The sequence below is a fragment of the Boleophthalmus pectinirostris genome, unplaced genomic scaffold (assembly GCF_026225935.1).
Source record: "Boleophthalmus pectinirostris isolate CB_2022bp ecotype Guang Dong unplaced genomic scaffold, ASM2622593v1 HiC_scaffold_2, whole genome shotgun sequence".
Lineage (NCBI taxonomy): Eukaryota > Metazoa > Chordata > Actinopteri > Gobiiformes > Gobiidae > Boleophthalmus > Boleophthalmus pectinirostris.
The window spans coordinates 20,908,331-20,930,298 of NW_026571152.1; the positions used below are offsets into that span (position 1 = coordinate 20,908,331).

General features: G+C 39.2%; 1 protein-coding gene across 2 annotated transcripts in view; it reads left to right on the plus strand.

The window, feature by feature from the left end:
* The window catches only part of wnt7bb (wingless-type MMTV integration site family, member 7Bb), a 29,066-nt gene extending 10,548 nt beyond the window's left edge, over window positions 1-18,518 (plus strand). For both annotated transcript variants that reach the window (XM_055155735.1, XM_020934914.2), the window contains exons 3-4: window positions 14,551-14,822; window positions 17,185-18,518. In XM_055155735.1, coding sequence (XP_055011710.1) covers window positions 14,551-14,822; window positions 17,185-17,664 — 752 coding nt within the window. In that variant the 3' untranslated portion in view covers window positions 17,665-18,518. The remainder of the gene's footprint in view (window positions 1-14,550; window positions 14,823-17,184) is intronic.
* Window positions 18,519-21,968: the final 3,450 nt, after the last annotated feature.

Sequence of the window (21,968 nt, forward strand, 5' to 3'; positions counted from 1 at the left end):
TGCTTTTGTTTGAGAAACTTGGCATTCCACAGACCTCTTTAGAATCCCATTTGTTTTACAATGACTTTTATGTATTTCCTTACAATTAGAATAGGCTTTGTGTTGCATTTTAACTGTGGTTTGCGTGTGCATTTAAAGTACTGGTTCAGCTAACAATGTCTCATCTCATTTCTCTTTGTTCTATATGTTAAGCTTTCTTTTGCAATGGGTTTTTTCTCAATGCTGGGCCTCTTGCTTTGAAGTAATTGGAAGTATTGGTCAGCTAGCATAAAGAAGTTCTATGGCATACATGCATTCTGTATAGTGGTTGGAATTTACAGTAATTTTTGAAGTTGGCAGTTTTAACACAGATGTCTTTCCACAAGATATATTGAGCTAGTTTTCATCTCTTGCAATTGTGGTACCCAAGTGAATGCTTTTGGCCATGACTGAATCTTGTATAGTGATTAAAGGGCCTGTACCCAACTGTTCACATGTACCTGAGCAAAATTGGTCTTGCCCCTGTACAGATATTTTGTATAAGCAGATTTTGGTGTCAAAATATTCTAGCTGTTGTTAGCTTTAATAACTTTAATAATTAGGATGCTTGAAATGCATACGGTAGGTGTGGAATAACATTGGACCATAGCTGTTAGAAATGTAGTTCTGTTTTTCACAGGTACCTTTAGTATATGGGGGAGGAGTGAATGGGTCATGGATAAATATGTACATGACCTTAAAGTCAAGTCTGGTCCTTTGGTTTGGTGTCCATTTTGGACTGGAACAAATAGATATGATTGCATGAGTCAATAATGACAAGACATGATCCAGGTCAAGTCTGACTGAACTGTTGATGTTAAATATTGCCACGATGACAGCTTTGTTCAGTACATTGTGGTTGATGACTTTCTTTAGGGTTTCCACTTTCTCCCACTGCTCAAAGTAATTCTTTCCTTGCTTGTTTTTAGCAATGTGGCAAAACACCCATACAATCATCAGTCCTAACATCAGGACCACTGAAATGTTTTTGTTTGTTTATCACTGGCATTGAAAGCATGTTGAAGTAAATGAACATTGCATTATTACATGTTTTTTTGTAGGTAGGAAAAAGTAGCAAGAGCAGAGATATGATGTTGCAAGGTAACAAATGACTGGCAGAAAGCTTGGGTACTCCATTTTCCTCCCTATACCTAAAATATTCACTAAAGATAAATTCTCCAGCTAAGACACCCCTGAGCACGCCTAGCACAGCATCCAGAGATGGGCAACTGTGCATAGCACTGCTACAGACTGCCCTTGTGGCAATGAAGAATGGCTCAAATGCAGAGACGAAGCATTTTCCTACAGGTACAATAAAGTGTACCTAAACATACCCTAACATGAGCAACTGTAGTTCAGTTACTACTGCTGAAGATGTCCATTCTAATAGAAAAGGTATCAAAATACATTCCATGACAAAACGGAGGTGCTAAAATGCACGCCCCTGCCTGATATGTATCATGTTTATTGCATTGCCCTGATAAAGGCTAAAGTGGTGTAACAGATTTCCACTTGTTAAATTCCTCCACTGCTTCCACCCTTTGCTCTTAGTTCATTGGAGTTACGATTTCCAATTTGCATGTTTTCTTAGTGCGGTGCACCTTGTGTGACTGGCCGTTCCTGATACAGATGATTGATGAAGTCTGCTGGTGTACTGTAAGTGGAGCTACTATGGGCTGAGTTCTAACAGAGCTCACAGAGTCTCGCAGCATCCCACTAGGTTACCGCGGGATACCACAGACACCACAGCTACTGCTCTACTCTGCTGCCAGTCAGGCATCGGAAAAGTCCAACATTTGGACCTCTCGCACAACACCTTTTTGTCAGACTACCAAAATTTCTTTTTAGCTTTGATCGTTTCTAATGTTAGTTGCTTGTGATTGAAGATTTTATGTTTTCTGACCACGTCTATCTGCGTTACGGATTTCTTGGGTTTGACATATGAAATCATGGAATACACCCCTCGGACCAAATGTTCCAGTGCCTTCTCCCAATCATCATAATCAAGTAGAGGGGAAAAGCTATGCGTCGTTCCGTTCCCCATTTTGATTTTTTTATTCAAATCCCCCAAATTATGAACACTAAACCTTTCCCTCTGCTTGGAGATCCAGCCGGAGTGTTGGTCTGGAGAGAAGAAAAAATGTGGAGTTTTTCAGGAACTGAAGATCAGACGACCACAAGTTTAATGCATTCTCTGAGTACTTTTGGAGGCTGTCGGTTTTGCCCGGTCACATTAGCTTTCACTAATAGTATTGGTATAAGGTCATATAGACGGGCATCAAAAAATGAAAATAAGAACTAAAGAGAGTTTCAAATCACATGGCATTTTTTATGTACAGTGGCCTAACAAAACATTATTAAGTGTCAACACTAATGTATGTATGGAAATCATGTTGCATGATACCTTTCAATTCAATATCTTTATAGAGCTGTGAGACTGGTCAACGTTGAATCTCTCTGTTTTCAAACGGTTGTCAGTGGTGGATTAGCCAATCGAGGAGACACATGGCCTGTCCATATCGGAAAAAAATAAAGATCACATGAAGCTGAAAAACATTGAAGATTTCTGCAGAATCAATGAGCGAACCAGTAAACATTTCTCATTTGACATTTTATTTGTAAATGATAGGTGACCAGTGAGCTCCTTCACTTCACATGCTTCACTGAAATAAACTGATTGCACAATCACGCTTGGCTGGGCTTAAGACGCTACAGAGAGCATGGGGACTAGACTGACATCCCCCTGGATAAAAAATACAGAGATATCATTCTGGATTTGCCAGGCAAGAGACTTTACCCAAATTGTGCAGCTTTAGTCTAGAATAGATGAAGTATTCACAGCAAAAGCACTGAAGTGTGTATAGCCAGCCCCTCCATCTGGTTATTGGTGTGCGGTGGAGGTGTTAAACGTAATATGAGATTTAAAATGACTGTTTATCTTAACTATAATTACATAAAAATAAGGCAACAGTTATTTCTTTGACAAGCAGAATTACTGAGCTTATGATGTCTGGTATTCGGTGTGCCATGTTTAATTGCAGTGTGAATTCATACATTTATAAAGAGATGTGCTAGTTGTTGTCTTACTTTGTGATGTGTTTTTGAATGTGTTTTATGTGCTTTTTATGATGAATTGCAATCAAGCTAATCTATCTACATATTTGGAATTTTTTTTGTAGCTATTGAAAATCAAATAGCCGCAGGTTGGTGTGTCCATTACACCAGTATGAGTATGCTGTTACTCTCAGTGTGAAGGGTTAATTTACTCTAGTTGAAACACACTGAAGTGCAATGAGTGTTGATGTTTAGACAGTTAGACATGTTAGGTATGTTTCTTGTTAAGGCAGGTTGCACTTTATATAAACATAACTAGTATGTACCTATGCAGATTACACTGGTTAAAATCCTCCAGCTCAGTTTTTCAGTGCACTCCATGTCAGTGACTAGTGCCTGAAAATGAGACATTTTTCTATAGCTCCACTCAGCATCAAAGGCCCACACTGCAGAGCCTTTTGTCATAATGCCACTCTGGGTCCTCTCTGTTTGACTTTCAGGCCAGTTTGTCACCAGCTCCTTTCATCCCCGCCAGCTTTACCTGAGAACTACAGGTGAAATATTGCAGGAGCAGAGGTCAGGGAACAAGAGCAGACCTGTACAGATCAAGGCACTGGCTCAATAATGGTTAAAGGTGCACTGTGTAACTTTTCTGGTGGGAGGTGAACTACTTAACCGTCTTTATTGCTTTGGCTGGAATTTTCCACAGTAAGACATTAAACTTCTATATTGTATTTATTAAAGTTCAGGTAATTTTTACCCTTGGGAAAAAGCATTCTTCCTGCAAGCGGGATCACCTCTCCCCAGATCATGCAACACCTGTTGGTGTCACCTGCTCATCTCCATGGAGATTGATATTTTTAATACAATACAGTGAAACATTCTAGGCAAAGCAACAATATCACCATGGAGATAGACAGGTGACAGTACCTACCAGAAAAGTCCCATTGTCCATAGTTCAGTCACATAATCACCTCTCCAGTGAAGTGGTTATGTTCTATGTAGTGAATGGTGGACAGAGGGGCTCTTGGCACTGTATGGTTACTAGAGCTGGTTTTGGACAAAAAAAATCCAATTGTACTTCTGTGCCTGTGTATAGATTTGTGTCAGAAAACATTCTACACAAATCCAGGAGCATTAACCTTCCAGAGAAAGTTGAAAAGAACTGTACAGCACATTTCAAAACATGTTTGTAGAGATCTAAACTAGAGTTATTTTATTTTATTTTTTTTTTACATAAAAACACAGGTTATTTTCTTGTTTGCAGAAGACATCTTATTATCTAAATAATTACATATGCAGATAGTAATTCATTGTACAGCACTGTGAGCCAGTCTCTGTGTTTGCTATTTTAATAAAAATAAATATATAAATTTAAAATTTACAAATTATTAAAGCAGTCCACAAAAGGCAGATGAGATGAATTGGTTGACAAACGTTATTGTTGGGCATTTCCAGTTGAGTATTCTTGCACAAACCTGCCCTTCAGTACATAGGATATTGCAGTTTTCTAGCAGGTAACTTTGGGCCAAACCAGAGTCTAGTCAAATAAAAGGAGGGGAAGTGAGTAGTCGTGGAAAGATCTGTTCAACAGGCACATACTTGACATGAGCTAAAAATCTCCTTGTCAGAACAAGGACACAATTTGATAACACAGCTCTAGCAAATGAGAAGATTTAGCCAAATCGGGCATTTTCTCGGGATCTCAGCCTAGGGTTTTCCCATTCTATAGCCAAAATTCATTCGTTTTTGGCAGCTATCTGGCAGAGATAGGACAGTTAAATACTCCAGTTTCATGCATTAAGCTTTTGTCAAAACAAACGTCTCAAGTGTATTCTTAGAACTGACGTCAACCTGACTTGTGTCTTTTACCAGTAATTATTTTTTCTGCAAGTTTTATTATAATACTGCAATATAATATTATATTATATAATCCTATAATACAATACTAATAATATAGTCCTATTAAAGGTGAAAATACATGTTAAGTCACACCAGAAACAGTAGAAGTCAGTGGAACATTGGTGGAATAGCCAAAATTTTACTCAAAAGTAATGTTTAATACTCAAGTAAATTTCTAAGCAAGAGTAAGTAAGAGTAACTGTCTGGACGACTGATCTAATTGTAAGGACAAGTAACACATGTTCATATTATTTAATATTGTCAACATAAAACTCTGTCATGTATTGTCTTACACTACATGACAAGGGGAAGACTAACCACAACCACAAGAGTACTGTTACTTCAAACTAAATATTACTCAAGTAAGAGTAAAAGTATGCAGTCTGAAAACTACTCTAATTTTCTATATTTTTCATTCAGTACAGATGATCATCAGGGGTTAAACATCAATGCCAAAGAAAATCTGAATCAGCAAATACATGTGCGCGTCAAAGCATATATCTTACATGCAAAAAACATGTCTGTAGTTTTAAAAAAAAAAAAATACTCTGCAGACCTCCAGCATTGACTTGGCTTAATGTTGTAAGAACCTAGGACTATTAAAACTTCTTACCTCTTACTGAATACATATTTTATAATCCTTGTTTTCTTTGTTGTTGAAGGCTTTGAGTAGTATTAATTTACGTACTTTCCCCACACCGATCATCTATGGCAGGCTCTCGTGCTGTAATACACGCGGCTGGTTTGAGGACAACACAAAGACACACTGGCATAGCTCCTGTAGTTTCTCGGAATCTGTTGCTGGTCATTTGTGGTGAAATTATATCCCGCAGAATCCGAGTACAACATCTCAGTCCAACCAAAGGCTAATAATGAATGGACTAAAAAAATAATTTAAAATGACCACATGATTCCATTGTTTTCCTTATTCTGACAGTTGATATAGAGTACTGTGTAAATCTAGGGAGGTGTCAAAAATGCACTTTAAAATATTAAAGCATAAACCACACTAACATGCAGAATTTGGATTTCATTATGATTCTTGTGCGCTGAATATATTATTTTAAAGAACTGATGCTTTTGGAAATTCATGCCTCTGTGATTGGTTAATTCACCTGTCACTCATTCAGAGCATGACAGAGAATGACCAATAGAGGGGTGAGTGATGAAGAGTCTGTGAGCGTAGAGCTGCATGAAACAAAGGAGCACTGAATATATCATGCTATCAGGCTTATCAAGTAGCTTTAGCACCATCTCAATACAAAAATGCAAAAAAAAAACTTCTATAAAATTTGAACCTCAGTCGAAATTGGCAAAATATCCTCATTCACCTTCAAGTACAGGTTTTCTTGGAAGAAAGTACTTATTATTCATTTTACTTGCCTTTCATCTTTGTTTACGAACTAAGACTGAAAAATGGCACTTTGACATATAAGCTTTGTGTGTTGACAAATACCATTATTTAAAAGTACTAGCTTCGTACAGTCAAAAATTCATTCATCAAAACTGAGGCTTGTTCTGACGGCACAAGTGGAAATGACATGGCTCAACTAAACATCATCCATCATCACACTACAGCCTGAGGGTTTCCTCTTTGTGTGATGTTTTTCTTGTTGACTGTTCACCTTTCGGGCAAATAGTCATCAGAGATAAGTTATCACACCGGTCATCTAATGATTACCCAGAAAAATTATTTGTTTATACTAAAAAGATATGCAGCGGCCAAAGCTACATCATGATGAACTCTAACCTCTAAAATACAACAGTAATAACGCAAAACTATAATGCATGAAACTGATGTTACTGTGACTTCGCTTCAGCTTCCACCCAACTGCCGAAATTACTGTTTAATTCAAATTTTAAAATGAAAGTATTAATAGCTATCCTAGAGCTTTCTGACCATTTTGTCTCAGGTAAGTGACAACCAAAACAAGAAAACTAAACTGAGTGTTAAATATTCAAAAAATGTATATTTTAATACATGGATTAAATTATGGCTTGTACCACAATTGGAATTCAAACAAGACCCAGAAGTTAATTTCCACAAAACCAATGACCCAGAGTCTCACAAGCAGTAAACTGGCAGTTAAACCCAATTTGAAATCCTTTGACTAAATCAGTCAGTATAACTATAAATCAACTCAACATGAAACAAGTTCCAACCAAACTATGAAAAATTTGCCCCCAAATATTCAGTCCTTGGTAAAAGGTCTGGTGCTTTTCAACTTAGCGTAGCATAGCATTACCTTAAAGTGCAGATTCACTCAATGGGCAGCCAAATAGTTGATAGCTTGGGGATAAGAGTGTGGAAATGACGCGTGTATTGTGTTATGGTGCAGCGGAGGCGGATAAAAGGCCTATGTTTTAACACATCATCATGCGGGCAGCTCTAATCCTCTGGGCCGCTCTCCATCGCAGTGTACAGACAACAGAGCGGACTTAGCTACACCCAATGTGTGTGTACATACTTTAGTTATCTCTATGAGACCATGCACTGTGGTCACTGCAGGTCACTAAAGGTCAAACTCTCCTTCTCTGGCTACATGTATCTGACCATAACAAAACTGTACAAGAACATGATACCAACTTGTAGTCTTGTTGAAACACCACATCCAACTTGGAATGCAACAAGTAAAGAATTTAATGAAAATACAGTGCTTCTCTGGTACATTGTTGGCACATAATCTGCTCTAACTTGCAACCTCTATCCCTGGTTAACATCAAAACTCACTCATTCAGTCACTTACTCACACATATTATTCACAAGCGAGTACAGCTTTGTTTTGATTATAAAGCTTTAAGTCTGGAGGTGAACATGTTGTCATATAGGCCTATATAAATTCAGCACATTATGTATTCTGTTAGATTTATACTATAATAATGCCCACTTGTAATGCACTTTTATAGGCTTGTTGAATATAGTAATTATTCATTCACTCCACACTTGGTGATGGTAAGGGTAAACTGAAGGAACCATGGTTGCCAATCTGCCCTATTGGCCCCTCAAAGCAACGTGGGTGAAGTGTCTTACCTAAGGAATTGATCTGCCAATGTTTAGATTGGTGGACAAGAGCTCTATCCTCTGAACTGCTGTCACCCAGTCAGCTTATGTGGCACGCACTGTATTTTTAAACTTGGATCATTTTTATCAAAATAGAGAACCAAATGAGCATGCCTTTGGTACATCCAACACAATGAATTGCATGCTGCTTTCCAAGAAGATTAGGTACATTTGAGATTTGAGTTGGCAGTGCCGTTATCTTACTATCAGTACACAAGGATCCAGACTCCACTCTTGACTGTATCTATGACCTCAACATGGCTTATAGCTCTGGTCCATTCACTGTCCAGCGTGCGTTTCATGCTGTGGGGGTGTGTCTGTGTTTGTGTGCTGACGTGGCATAGGGTCATCCCGGGCCCTTGTGGCTCTCGGGCCCCGGTGTTCGTGCTCAGTTATCAGTGGGATCTGTGTCTGTCTGGTCTGCTGTGCGGTGGACGCAGTAGGAAACAGGAAGCAGGAGGATCAACCATAATCTCCCTGTGCGCTTTGTCTGACACTATCCCAGGCACATCGCGGTATCCTCTGCCTAGGCTGGAGCACCACGGGACAGTCCCCCGGCCAACAATCACAGCCTCCAACCACCACTAAGGTGTGTTCAAGGTCTGGTTTAAGAGGAGCTCTAGTTGAGGTTGGATCAGCAGATAATGAAATGGTCTTTATACTAAAATAACACATTTTAGATCAAGCATATTATGACACATTGATTATAGCAGCAGATAGAAGTCATGATATTTGCAGTGATGTGATGGGGGATTGGTGATTAGGATCTATAGTTGAAAATGTTCCTGTAAAAGAACAAAGTGTCCCAACATGAACTTAGTATTACCATGATATTCTAATGGTAGAATATTACAACTTTATATGCATGTTTCCTGGAGTCTCTGAGTTTGTTCTCAAATGCTGGGAAGGAGGACTAATGCTTGTTTTAGCAAGTCTCGGTATTCCGTTGATCTGTACCTCCAGGACATCAGTCATGTTCAAGTTTGAGATATTTTCTTTACCATTTTTGCAATACCTGCACCAACAAATGCCTTTGTTTTAAAGACAATAGGGCTGTGCAATGAATCAAATTAAAGGTGCACTATGTACCTTTCTGGTGTCAGGCTCGCCACCATGTTATTGCTTTGCATGGAATTGTCCATATTATGGCATAAATCTTATGGTTTTGTTCCAGAGTATGTTTTTTTCTTTTACATACTTTATTGATCCCTTTTGAGGAAAATTCATCCTCTACATCTGACTCATTCTTCAAAGCCACTGGGGCACCCTGTCAGGAGCAGTGAGCTACTGTCATACAGTGGCCAGGGACCCATGTCCAGATCTCAAGCTAAGCTTGGTCAGAATTTTTATTGTGCATGTTTTGGGTTTATGGGGGAAACCAGAGTACCCGAAGGAAACCCACGAAGACACCGGGAGGACAAGCAAACTCCACACAGATCGAACCTGGAGGTTTTTTGCTGTGGAGCACGAGTGCTAGCCACTCAGCCACTGTGCCTTTTTAAAAAAAAGTTCTATTTTGATGGAAACATGCATGACTTCACCAAGCCCAGTATAATGTTGTGTAATTGAATACATAATAATTAAGAGAACGTATCTATAATAAGAATGATGATGCACAGCTCTCTCTTCCCCTGAGATAAAATTAAAAATGAATCATCATTACAAGTACAAGCATTTAAATAATTCAGATGCCTTACTATTTTGGTATAATTAAGCATCCTTACAATCACATTATATATCATTTTCAGGAACTATTTTGCATGCAGGAATCATTTGTCACAAGCATTCACAAATGTCTGCTAACCACCATGTATGACTCATATTGATAATGCCAAATGTCCCTGCTCTCCATGTCTCGTTCGCAGAGAATGTTGAGCCCATTTCTGGTAAAACAATATTATTTTATTGTACAGGAACATGGCTGTGCTAATTCCTCGAGCTGCAAACCTCACGGACCACAGCTTTGTCTGTAATTTTCTGGGAGCATATGTTCATAGCAACGGTACATAAAGCGGAACGGAAAACAGTAGTACAGAGAGCATTAGTCAGTTCAGTGATTGGTATACAAAGACAGGGGTTTTCCTCCAGCTTTCCCCTCTGCGCATAGAGACGCTGCCCCCGTCTGCCACTGCTTTGGCTACAATTACTTTTCATTCTTTTGGTGTATACATAGTGTTTAAAATTATTATATAGGACACAACATGGTATATTTCCAACAAAACTAGTCATGTGTTGTATTTATATTTCAGCTGGGGAATTACTTGGCTTCAGTAGTGCCCTTCTATATGGGTAGTGATACTGTGGCAAAACTAAATTATAGAAGAACAGTGTCTATATTGTTTCATAAAATAACACATGTGGCTTAAGAAAAAGCTAAGTTACAGTTGAATATACTATATCTATAATGTGAATAAGAGTGAAATGACTCCAGTGGCAGAAGATGTTTATGAAATGTCTGGTCTTGTTTTCAAGCTCATGAACTTATGGATTGTGATGAATTGTAAACATTGTGACCGCTCAATTGATAATTAATCAAAATGTTTTTGCCTCTAAACTTAAATAATTGTATAAAATATAATTTAGTGTCATTTTCAGTTAAATTCCTATGTTGTGAGTGTATGCATTTGGGGTATGAAGATCTTTGTACTGAAGGTCCATTTGTCTGTGGCTACTATAACATGTCTTCCTTTTGTCAAACTTACAACTTACTAGTATATATATTTAAGAAAAAAAAAAAAAAACACCTTCCACTTCAAAGGTTCACTGCGTAACCTTTCTAGTGCAGAGTGTGCTGTCTACTTGTCACCATAGATATGTTCTTGCTTTGCCAGGAATGTTCCAAAATATTAAACTAGCCCATCTGGCATGTATTTATCTATTTAGCATTTATTTTATTCCAGTTTATTTAAATGCACCAAAAATACAGTGCAATTGAGAGCCCCTACTGTGGCTGGGTTCTCATGGTCGGGAAGGGGACCATCTGCTCATCTGTATAGATAAGTTTAATGTCATGCTGTGGAATGTTTAGGCAAAGCAGTAACTTCTCCATGGACACACGCAGGTGGTGCACTCTCAACCAGAAAATGATGCAGTGTTAATTGAATACAGGCAGGTTTCACATAGTTTTTACAGGTTTATAGCCTCCACTGTTTAAATTTAACTTTTACAGATTTATCTTAATACATAATTACAGTTTTTGTAACTGGAATTTCAGCTCTATCTCAAGTTCTGCAGACATTTTCAGTGGCTCGACTAGACATTTAATGATATTCAAGTTCAAATATACTTTATAGTTACTTCACACACCCAAGTAGTCCTTAGCCTCTTAAACGTCAGGCCAGATTACTACAGTTTGTGCAGCTTGGTAGTTTGTTGCTGTTTCGGTGACCCACTAGACAGGAAATCATTCTTGGACAAGGGCACAGCAAACAGCACTTTATTTTTGACTGTTCCCACTTGGGTCTCCTTCTTTGCTAGTTTCCTTCACGTCTTCACCACTGCGTCCAGAGGCCATGGGTGCCGCAGAGGTCAGTCCTACATCAACTAACCTTTTTTATACAGTGCAGCCGAGTCGTATAGTGTTGTGGGCATAAATCTCCCCTGCTGTGTCATGTGAATTTGTCTGGTGGTACACTTGCCTCAGGATCTAAACACAGATTGTAATTTTAGTGGCCAGCCGCGACATCTTGAGTTTTCTTTCTGCGTCTCCGATGGTCAAAGATATGATGGACGTTACACAGAAGGCAAGTGGCCAAAGCAATGCGGTCAAAACAAGTGAAGGCCAAGTCAGCGGGCGTCAATCTTGTTTTTCGGATTGAGATATTTTGCTAACCTTTTCTATTGTAAATCAACTATACCTATAGTTAGAATATCAACACAGCGGAGGATAGTGGAGCAGACACTTGCCTCTAAAGTCCATTAGACATCTGGTTTAATATTCCCCATTCTTCTTTCCTGGATGTTTCCAAGTTCATTGAGGTTTTTCTGGTCACTCCAATTTTCCACTGGCAGCTCGCAAGGCAATCCCAGGGTGGTTCCTCCTGGAGGGCTGTCAGGACTCTGGGGCCAGCCTCTTAAGGGCTCACTGCTCTAGAGATGGGTGCGTTTTCTGCTCCACATTTCATCAATCACACGCTCGGGCCTTCTCCTCCTGTGGTCGTGACCATACCATTATGTTACACAAGCCAACACAAAAGAACATTCAAGTTGTGGAGGGGCCATGGTTTTTAATGTTATTTTCTTGTTAAAATGGAAGACTTAAACTTACTTACTTAAGCTGATGTTGAATGCTGATTATGTTTTTTATTATAATGGAAATAAACTCTTAGGTTTGACTTGAGATGTTGTAATTATTGTTAGATGTAGATGTAGATTGTTGTGCTTGAGTCACACAAGAGTCTGAACCACCTCACCACTTCTCTATTATCATCCTCATCGCGAGTAGCTCAGTGGGCCCAGACCGCTCCAGCACAAGAGCGGTGCAGGGACCCACCCTTTCTCCTGTTTTTACCATTACAGTGTTTGTGAGCATGTGCAAATGTGTTTTGACCAGCGGACTTATGTGGATGCGTGTCAGGGTGGAGGGAAGTGTGAGTGCGTATTTTTATGAAGCAGTGGCCGCTGCAGGGCCATGGATGCATGGTAACGCTTGTGTGCGTGAGGGGGTGGGGGGCAGTAGTATGTTACCACACGTTGGTGGGGCAGACCAGAGAAACAAGTGGTTGTGATTCAGGCGAGCTATGGTGCAGCTCTGCAGGCACAGCACTGCCAGCATCGGAAATGAACAGTGGCTTTGGGTGAAAACAAGTCAGAGTTCAAAAACAGCCCAGAGATTGGAGCGAGGTGCAAGAGGAGCTTCTGCAGGAGCAGAGGAAATGAAAGTGACATGGAGCAGATGGAGCAGTTTTTAGCTTACAGTGAGCTAATGCTCACTTTGTCCACAGTGGGGAAGATAAACACATTTTATTATCTTGCTCCATGCAGAGTGTGGCCATGACCAGGCCTGACTCCAGCTCACACCAGCAGCCCCGCTCTATCTGACCACACTGGCCATAAAGGCTGCAAAATAAGCAGCAATTTGACTTAAGTTACTTTTAAAATGGTTATGGGTTTATTTGGTCAAGATTTATACAAACCATTCAGTATTATTCTGCTTCAAGTCTGTTTCATACAGAGAAACAATAGTACAGAATAGATTCAGAAAATGTTTTTATTATAACATACTTTGGGCTAAGGTCAGGCTCCTCTTTGTATATTGTGTGAGTGCATGATTTAACAACTATTCACAAGATTCTTTCAAAATTTATCAAGTGTTTATTCAGATTTTTGTGCGTAGATAACACTAAAACATAGCTTCACACTTGAATCCTGTGTGGTCAGTCATAAAATGTATGGAAATATTTCAGACTACAGATTGTTGCCAAACTGATTAAAATATTCCTTCTGCTAGAAGCTATAAATCACAAAGAACTTTATAACCCTCAGAAGTTCAGTAAAAATGTATTTTACCTCGAGATTTTAAAAAAGTGCATGTGAGTACATTACACAACATACATCATAAGACTTGCAAAACATTCCTTTCCAGCGGCTGAAGGCCCCTGAAACACTTTGTGGTTAGTTTGGTTATGCTGGCCCCTTCACATTACTGCCAGTCGAGGGGAGATGGGAGCAGCAGTAGCCTGCAGCGGGTTTTAGGGAGGGCAGAGGCCTTTTAAGGCACAGTCCGTTGTACCATTAGGAAAGAAGAGTCACAAAGGTATTGAGCAACACCATTAGATAATACTGGGGGTATTATTATTAACCATTAAACACTGTTTCAGTTATGGAAAGTCAGAAAATATTATTTAATATTTTTATATAATATTTCTTTTCCTTTGTTTTCTATGATTAGGGGTTTGTGGAGAGCAAAGACTAAACAGTGTACAGAACCTAATGTTGCACATTTGGTGCATCTGTGATGTGTATGTGTAGTTTATAAGGGACAGACCTGCAGACCCTGCTGCTCTCACTGTGGGCAGCAACACAAGGTGCTCCTGTGTAGGAATTCAGCACTTTGGACAGCACCTATAGGCCAGTGCTCCTTCAGCTCAAGCTCCCACACTCTCACAGGCCTGTCATGTGACCATATCTTTCTAAAGGTGCTGGTGAAAGCTAGGACAAGCACTAGTCACTTCTAGATAAGATAAGCATTACGCTGGATCCACAGTGCCATGTGTTTGTTGTTCAAAACATGAGCATGAGATGCAAAGAAAACAAAGTCATAGCATTACTAGTGTGTAAGAAAATTATCTAGATTAAATGCAATTTTGTGTTACATACATACAGATTATGTTTTCATGCTAGAATGTTCAGATTATTGTTGTTGTTACCACACATTTTGAGTGGGATGTGGTTTTACTATATTTATAACATAAAATTGGTATATATTTTTTCTATACTAATTCTATGGTAATTCTAGTCTAAATGCTCACTGCATACATATCAACCTTTCTTCACGTGCCTTGTTCTTTGTGCAGGCAGTCGGGAAGCGGCCTTCACCTATGCCATCACTGCAGCAGGAGTGGCCCATGCCATCACAGCGGCCTGCAGCCAGGGCAAACTCAACCAGTGCGGATGTGACCGGGAGAAACAGGGCTACTACAACCAGGAGGAGGGCTGGAAGTGGGGGGGCTGTTCAGCTGACATCAAGTACGGCATTGAGTTCTCCCGCCGCTTTGTGGATGCCAGAGAGATTAAAAAGACTCCACGTCGCCTCATGAACCTGCACAACAATGAAGCTGGCAGAAAGGTGAACATGCTATACTTACTTTTCATTTGAGAAAAGCAACTACAAAATATTGTTAATTGTGGCCAAAAGTCCTTATAAATGCCTGATCCAGAAGCTAGACAAGTATGGGCTCAGCTAGTACTTGGTGGGGAGACTCTAGGTGCAAATTTTCATCCAAACACCTTGCCTAGTATGATTGTGGTGTGAGCGAGTGATTGGTAGCACAGATGCTCACTTCTTTCAGTACCCCGGTGTAGATGTGGCTGCATTAGTAACTTACCACAACCGAGTATGAAATGAATGAAGCACAACATTGTAAGGTAGCTTTGAGCATCTGGAAAAGCACAAGAATTTGGAATACCATACCTCACAACAAGACAGTCCCGGGTTTAGGCTGGGTTTCCTTCAGATGATTCCAATTTCTCCAATCAACCCAAAACATGCACAATAAAATCCTCCAGCTAAGTACTCCAACCGAAATACAGATCAAGATCTGTAAATGGGTCCCCGGATGTGGCTTCTGGCAGGTTGCTCAACAGTGATAGGGAAGGACGGGTTCAATACAGGGAAACTCAAGTGTACCTTAACCCTCTTAACTTCTACAAAATGTTGAAAGACTATTAGGCTAGATAATTCATATTTCAAGTGGATTGAGAAATGAGACAAAACATTTAGTTTGGTCTTAATAATGCCAATCAAATTGCCAGTGAGAATACAGAATAGTTTGATGGAAAATACCCTCAGCCTCTTACCACAATAATGAAGAGGATATTATTGCTGTAGTGGCTCTGCCAGCGAGCTATGTCTGTGGAGCGTGTGAAAGCTGGCAGACAATGCCAGTGTTAACACAGCAGACTGATGGTGAGTGCCAGCTCTGGGACCTGGCACCTCTCGTTTTGACTGAGACTAACAAAAGTCTAACAAAGAATACTTCCTTATGTCTACTCTCAACATAAAGTAATGATATATACAGTAATAATATGATACAGGAAACACTAAGCATCTCTGAAATAAGTAAAATACTGAACTCAAAAAGTCTTGGTTGACAGTAATTGTTATGAGCCAAACATGTGAGGGTTATTGGAAGGTATGTTGTAAACATCAACTATTATGGGTCTTGGATGCACCCTTGACTAGGTCTGGGCAATATGACAAAAAAAAAAAAAAAAAGAATCAATTAATTTTATTTTGTCTGATTAGAAATAAATAAAATAGTTTTTCAGTATTACTTTTATTAACATAAATCAGACTGACCTTTAATCAGTGCCAGTGTCATATTTCTTCCTCCATAATCTGAGCTTTGCTCCAAACCACATTTTACAGACAGAAGATTGGCTATTAACCTTTTGATCAAAATCACATACCACTGGACAATGGTCAATTAGTCAAAAAATGCTAAAGATACTGCACAGAGAAATTTCACACAACTTCCTTGCTGAAAGGCAGCAGCACTTACTATTCTGATCATGTGCACAAAACCGTATAGTAACAATTACATCAAAGGCCTTACATGTTGCTTAGATGATCATATTTTACTAATTAACAGCAGATGAGAGGCTTTGACGGACACCATTTTACTAAATGTTTCCATACATCTATCAGCCTGCTGATGCCAGACAGTGTGGTTTGCGCTACATATACTTTTGGAAATCCTCAACTCTAAAACAACATAACCCAGGTCTTTATAAAGATCTGGAAGCTCATGCTTTTTCAATCAAACCTATTTGAATCCACAGAACGCATAGACAAAACAGACAGTAATATTGGACAACTTTGATTGTTCCTGTGTACATTTAACATGTCTGATGGAAAGGATGATATGTGTCTGTGACCAGGCACAATGCCAGGAAAAACTGCACTGGAAACTGCCAACTGCGCTTACAACTTACACTCTGATGATCCCCAAGCTCGGCCAAGTTTGGGCTCCTAATTGGGTTTAGAGTCAAGTCCAGACTCGCACTGTGTGTTAATGTTTGCCATTTGGGTCGCAAAATTTGTACTAGTTTATCAACAGCTATTCATAAATGTATTTTAACAATGTTTCTTTTAAATTTGGATGTGTAGTTACAACTTGTAGTATGATTTTTTTTTTTTGTTTGTTTCTGTACAACCACTGTAACAGTTTATACATATAGCAGGATGTTAACACAGCATTAACCTTAAGAAAATATAATATATAATATATATTAATGTAGTGTGTACTGTGTAATCCCTAAGGTGTCCAGGTAGGATCCATAGCAAAAGGAAAATAAAAAATCACTATATTATCATGATCAAAAGTATTTGATCATAATAATATACTGTAATACTTACACAATGATATTTTCTCACTCTTTGTAATTACTGTTGATGAAGTAATTTTTCTTGCTCTTTTTCTCAACAGGTGTTAGAGGAGAGGATGAAGTTGGAGTGCAAGTGTCATGGAGTCTCTGGTTCCTGCACAACCAAGACTTGTTGGACTACACTTCCCAAGTTTCGAGAAATTGGCTACCTTCTTAAGGAGAAATACAACCATGCGGTACATGTGGAGGTGGTGCGGGCAAGCAGACTACGACAGCCCACTCACCTCAAAGTCAAGCAGACTCAGGGCTACCGCAAGCCCATGGAGACAGACCTCGTTTACATCGAGAGGTCGCCCAACTACTGTGAGGCGGATACAGCCACAGGGAGTGTGGGCACCCAGGGGCGACTGTGTAACCGCACATCACCACACACGGACGGCTGCGACCTCATGTGCTGTGGTCGAGGCTACAACACGCACCAGTATACTAAAGTGTGGCAGTGCAACTGTAAGTTTCAATGGTGCTGCTTCGTCAAGTGCAACACATGCAGTGAGAGGACCGAGGTGTTCACCTGCAAATGATAAATAACAAGGAACTTATCATCAGGACGTGTTCTGACCAGGACTAGCTGAATGACGAAGACACCCCTGTACGGTGTCTTGGACCTGTGAGAGACATTGGAATAAAACACTAAAGCTCTTCAAGGCATTGATTTGCACACCAGTCTATGGAATGCTTTTCAGAGAGTCTATGTTTAATATTGGTTGGTCTCCCATAAAGTTTCCCAAATGTGGGAACAGTCTTCTCTGACATGTGAATGCGGTTATACATCCAAGAACGTTTCTTGAGTAATGGTACATTGAGACAATAGGAGAGAAACATTAACCCTTAATGTTATTAAAAGAAGCTGTGGACTTTTGTGGCCAGAGCTACATGTGGACCATGCCTTTTGAGTAAATGGACACAAGTATGATGGAGGTGTTTAGAAGTGAAGAACTGATGTAAGTATTGTGCATTGGGGGTGCACCAAACGCTTAGGAGGACTGTATCAAACCCCCTGCTGCCAACTGGAATATGTTTTGTTAGTTTTCCAGTCACACTGGAACTGTCTGTTCTGAACACTGAAATAAATGTTTTATTTATGTTATAGTATCTTAAAACTAAGCACTAACGGGTAGAGATGTCTTTTTGTACTAAGTCAAAGAAAAAAACTATAGAAACTATGACTGAAATGTATGTATATTAGACTGTCCCTTCATCTCTAAGCTGGACACTTCTTTGCTGCTGGTGTCATTACATTTCATTTCAAACTTATGTGCTTTTGCCAGTGAATAGTAAAATATACAGTAAACCAACAGAATAGTGACAGTAACATGTAGCTATGTTGTTGAGTGCTGCACTGATTTTCTATTCAGATACAATTGAAAATACAATAAACTCATCTCATCTGACTATGTTTAGCAGTTTAAATGTGATTCTGGTCATTACCATTATTTTATTCTAGTGCCTCTTACAATGAGAGATGAAAAAAAGGAACTTCATCAAGGTGCAAGATGGAAGACAAGAGGATCTAAAAAGTGATCATAATGAAGCTGATGCAGTACTTAATATAAATAAGATTGTGCAGACAGTCTGCCATACCATTTATTTTTGATCACCTTATGTTAACCAAAATCCCAAAAGTGTATTAAATACTATTTATGTGAATGGCTCACATCTGGACAGTGTGATAGTGTCACAGACAGTCAGACTGATTTGATCTCAGATGCTGCTTTATTTCTCTGGGTGTGTTCTGTTGTTCTTACATAAGATGTCTGCTCATTCTACATGTTCAGTGTCTAAGATTTATTGAATCACTTCACATTTTGGAGATAATCCAGCACTGTCCCAGTATATAGTGGCATGCGGCAAAGGTCTCAAACAATCTGGCAGTACGCTGCCTTGGACAATATTCTGTACACAGCAGATGCTGGTAATAAGTTGTGGGGTATGATCTGACTGTGGAACGCTATGAAGAAAAGTGCATTATGTCTTAGGTTAGAGGGAAGGAGTGTTTTCTGACATTTAATATTACTTTTCATCTTTGATCAAAATGTGGTTCTTGTTTTAGCTTTGACACATTTAGACTGGTCCCCTAATGTACAATTTTGATTAGAGGCAACATTGTGCGAAAAGTGTTGGTAGCAGTAGTTTTGTGCATAAAGTAAACACTTTGTTCTTTCACACAAAAAATGTTTATGTGTGAGTAATGCCTTTAACCAGACTACACTTAATTAAAAACTCTGTAGCTTCCTTGTTACTGGCAGGCGGGACATGAGATGGGAAGAGCCCTTATGCAAATGAGGCACATAGGGTGAATGAGTGAAGAGGAAGTGTCTCAGTGCGCCTCTTGTCCTGGACACACAAACAAGAGCACACAGCTTTTGTCAAGCTGTTTTTAAGATGGACGCCGTGGCTCCATTTAACAACATGTGCATGTGTATCCGGAAATTGAGAGGAGAAAGAGTGCTTATTAAGTAAAGAGCTAATTGATAGGACCACAGAGAAAGTGAGTGGAAAGAGCGGGACACACAGACAGAATGCTAAACAGTTGGACTAATTAGCAAATGTTGAATCTTTTACTCATTATATGTAACTGCTAATTTAGGTTTATGGTTTTCCTAAGTCTTCAGTGCAATGAAGTCCCTGATTTAGTGTGTATGCGAGAAGCATTGTGAACAGGCAGAGCAGAAGTAAGATGTGTTTTGTTAGTCATCTAAAGCTTTGGGGACCGGAACAAGCTCCCCAAGCGGTGGACTGACATTGACAAACTATTTTGTATGCATAATATAGGGGCAAATACATTGTTCTATGCCATTATTTTTTTCCTCACAGAACTATCATCAAACCCTGATGAAGAATTTTTCTTTGTAGGTTTAATGTTGGGCTGATCTGAGATTAGAAAACTGTCTATTTAGTATTGTGCTGCATATTTGGGCACCACCTACTTTATTTTTTATAACAACATCATCAATGAAAAACACGTCCTGGTGCCTGTGCATATATAATGCTACTGTAGCCAGAGTAAAGTTTAAAGGAAGATATAAACAACAGCTGCTAGCTAGCTTTTAGCAAAACATAAGTTCATTGACAAAATGGACTTGAAAAACATGGGGGAGCACTTCTGTGAAAATCAGATGTTTATGTCATGAGTTGGTGAAGCAAAGCATTGAAAAGGAGACCATAAGACCAAACACAGGTGCAGGCATCTTTTTCACAAGGAAATGTCAATATAACATCTAAAAGTCAAAAGACTGCCTGAACTTTTAATGGGAGGCTTTAGTCTCAAACCTTAAACCAAGTCTAATTTATACAGGGTGACTTGGGAAACTCTGACAACAATAACAGAGAACCAGACTGTATATTCACTTTATGTAAATGTTCAAATCTGATCTGGAGTTCAGAGAGAAGTCAGGGTCTGCTGTGGGAAACCAATGAAGCTCTTCCTATCAGTCACAGGAATTTTCATTCACACCAAAGAAAGAAACCCTTACACGAGGGAAGACCAAGAATGTGCGTGTAAGTATTGTTTGGTGATTTCCATCAGACTAAAAGATTGGCCTTGTAAAATGGGCCTAAAACCGAGTGATCCCTCTCTGTGACTTCCTCCTTTCTTCAAAAACACTTTTTACAATGTGCTATAAAGAGAAAAGTGTGGTAGTTCAATGGAGCAATGCCAAAATCACATACAAAGAACAATACTTCAGATTAAAATGAACCAAAAAGCTTTAAGTGTATATAATAAAAGGAGTGTAATGCTTTACGAGAGATTGGTAAACAAAAAACATATGAGCCAAACAAATGGCACCCAATTTCAAAAACAAAGAGTCAGGCGTCTAAAAGTGATACTTGAGATGATCCAGATCCTCAATCAGCGAACAAATACTCTGTCTCCGAGGCTGTGCCTGCCTATTACAGGCCTGAGAAAGAAATATTGTCCCACGGGTGATAGAGTATTTCAGGACAATCCCGTAAGTCCTGTTTGTTATTCCTGGACTTGAGTTCGTGGCCAAATGTGTTATATAAAAGCAAGTGGCCTATTACTGACAACATACAAATGATGTATTTTCTCACCATTAGCAAAAAAAAAGTGTGCTCAAAAGACTCAGTACAAATGAAAAATTATAAGCCAATGTTGACAAATGCACATAATTTTGTAAAAGAACATGTATTTCACAATATACAATTTCAAAGCCTGCTTTAACACATCCTGCAGCAATTACCAATCTAAAGCTTTCTTCTCTTTTGCCTTGCTGGATCACTCGGACTGGTGTTTTTGTGTGTTCTTTAACTTTGTTTTGACTTCTTGTCTTCATGAAAGACCGTCATTTGGAGGTTTCTCTTCATCTGTTTGATATTAGTGGTGAGGAACACATGGCCATTCAAAGGCAGAGCCCAGTGTGACATCATCGACCACAGAGCAAAGAGGGGATCATCGGGACCCCAGCCGTAGGACTGCAGTACCTGACTGTGGAGAGGAGAAGGAGTGGGGATCAGACTCTCTGCATCAACACTATATATAATTAGTAAGAGCTGGATAGACTATAGCGTTTAGCTATGGAAATCCACTAGAAAATAAATGCATTTGAATAATGGGGAGAGCTTGTCAATATTTGAAAGAAAACAGAAGACAGACTTACCTAAACATTCACTGTAAAGACCCATAATTTTGTTTGCAGGCATGACCAGCAGGACTGTATGTGGATTTAGATATTGGCAGAAAGACTTCAGCCATGTTTGCATGAGATTATTTTACCTAAAGTTCTTGTTTTTGTGAATTCTTACGGATATTATTTCGGAAATGGCAAACTTATAAATGAGAATGAAATATGAGCAGGTACCTTTG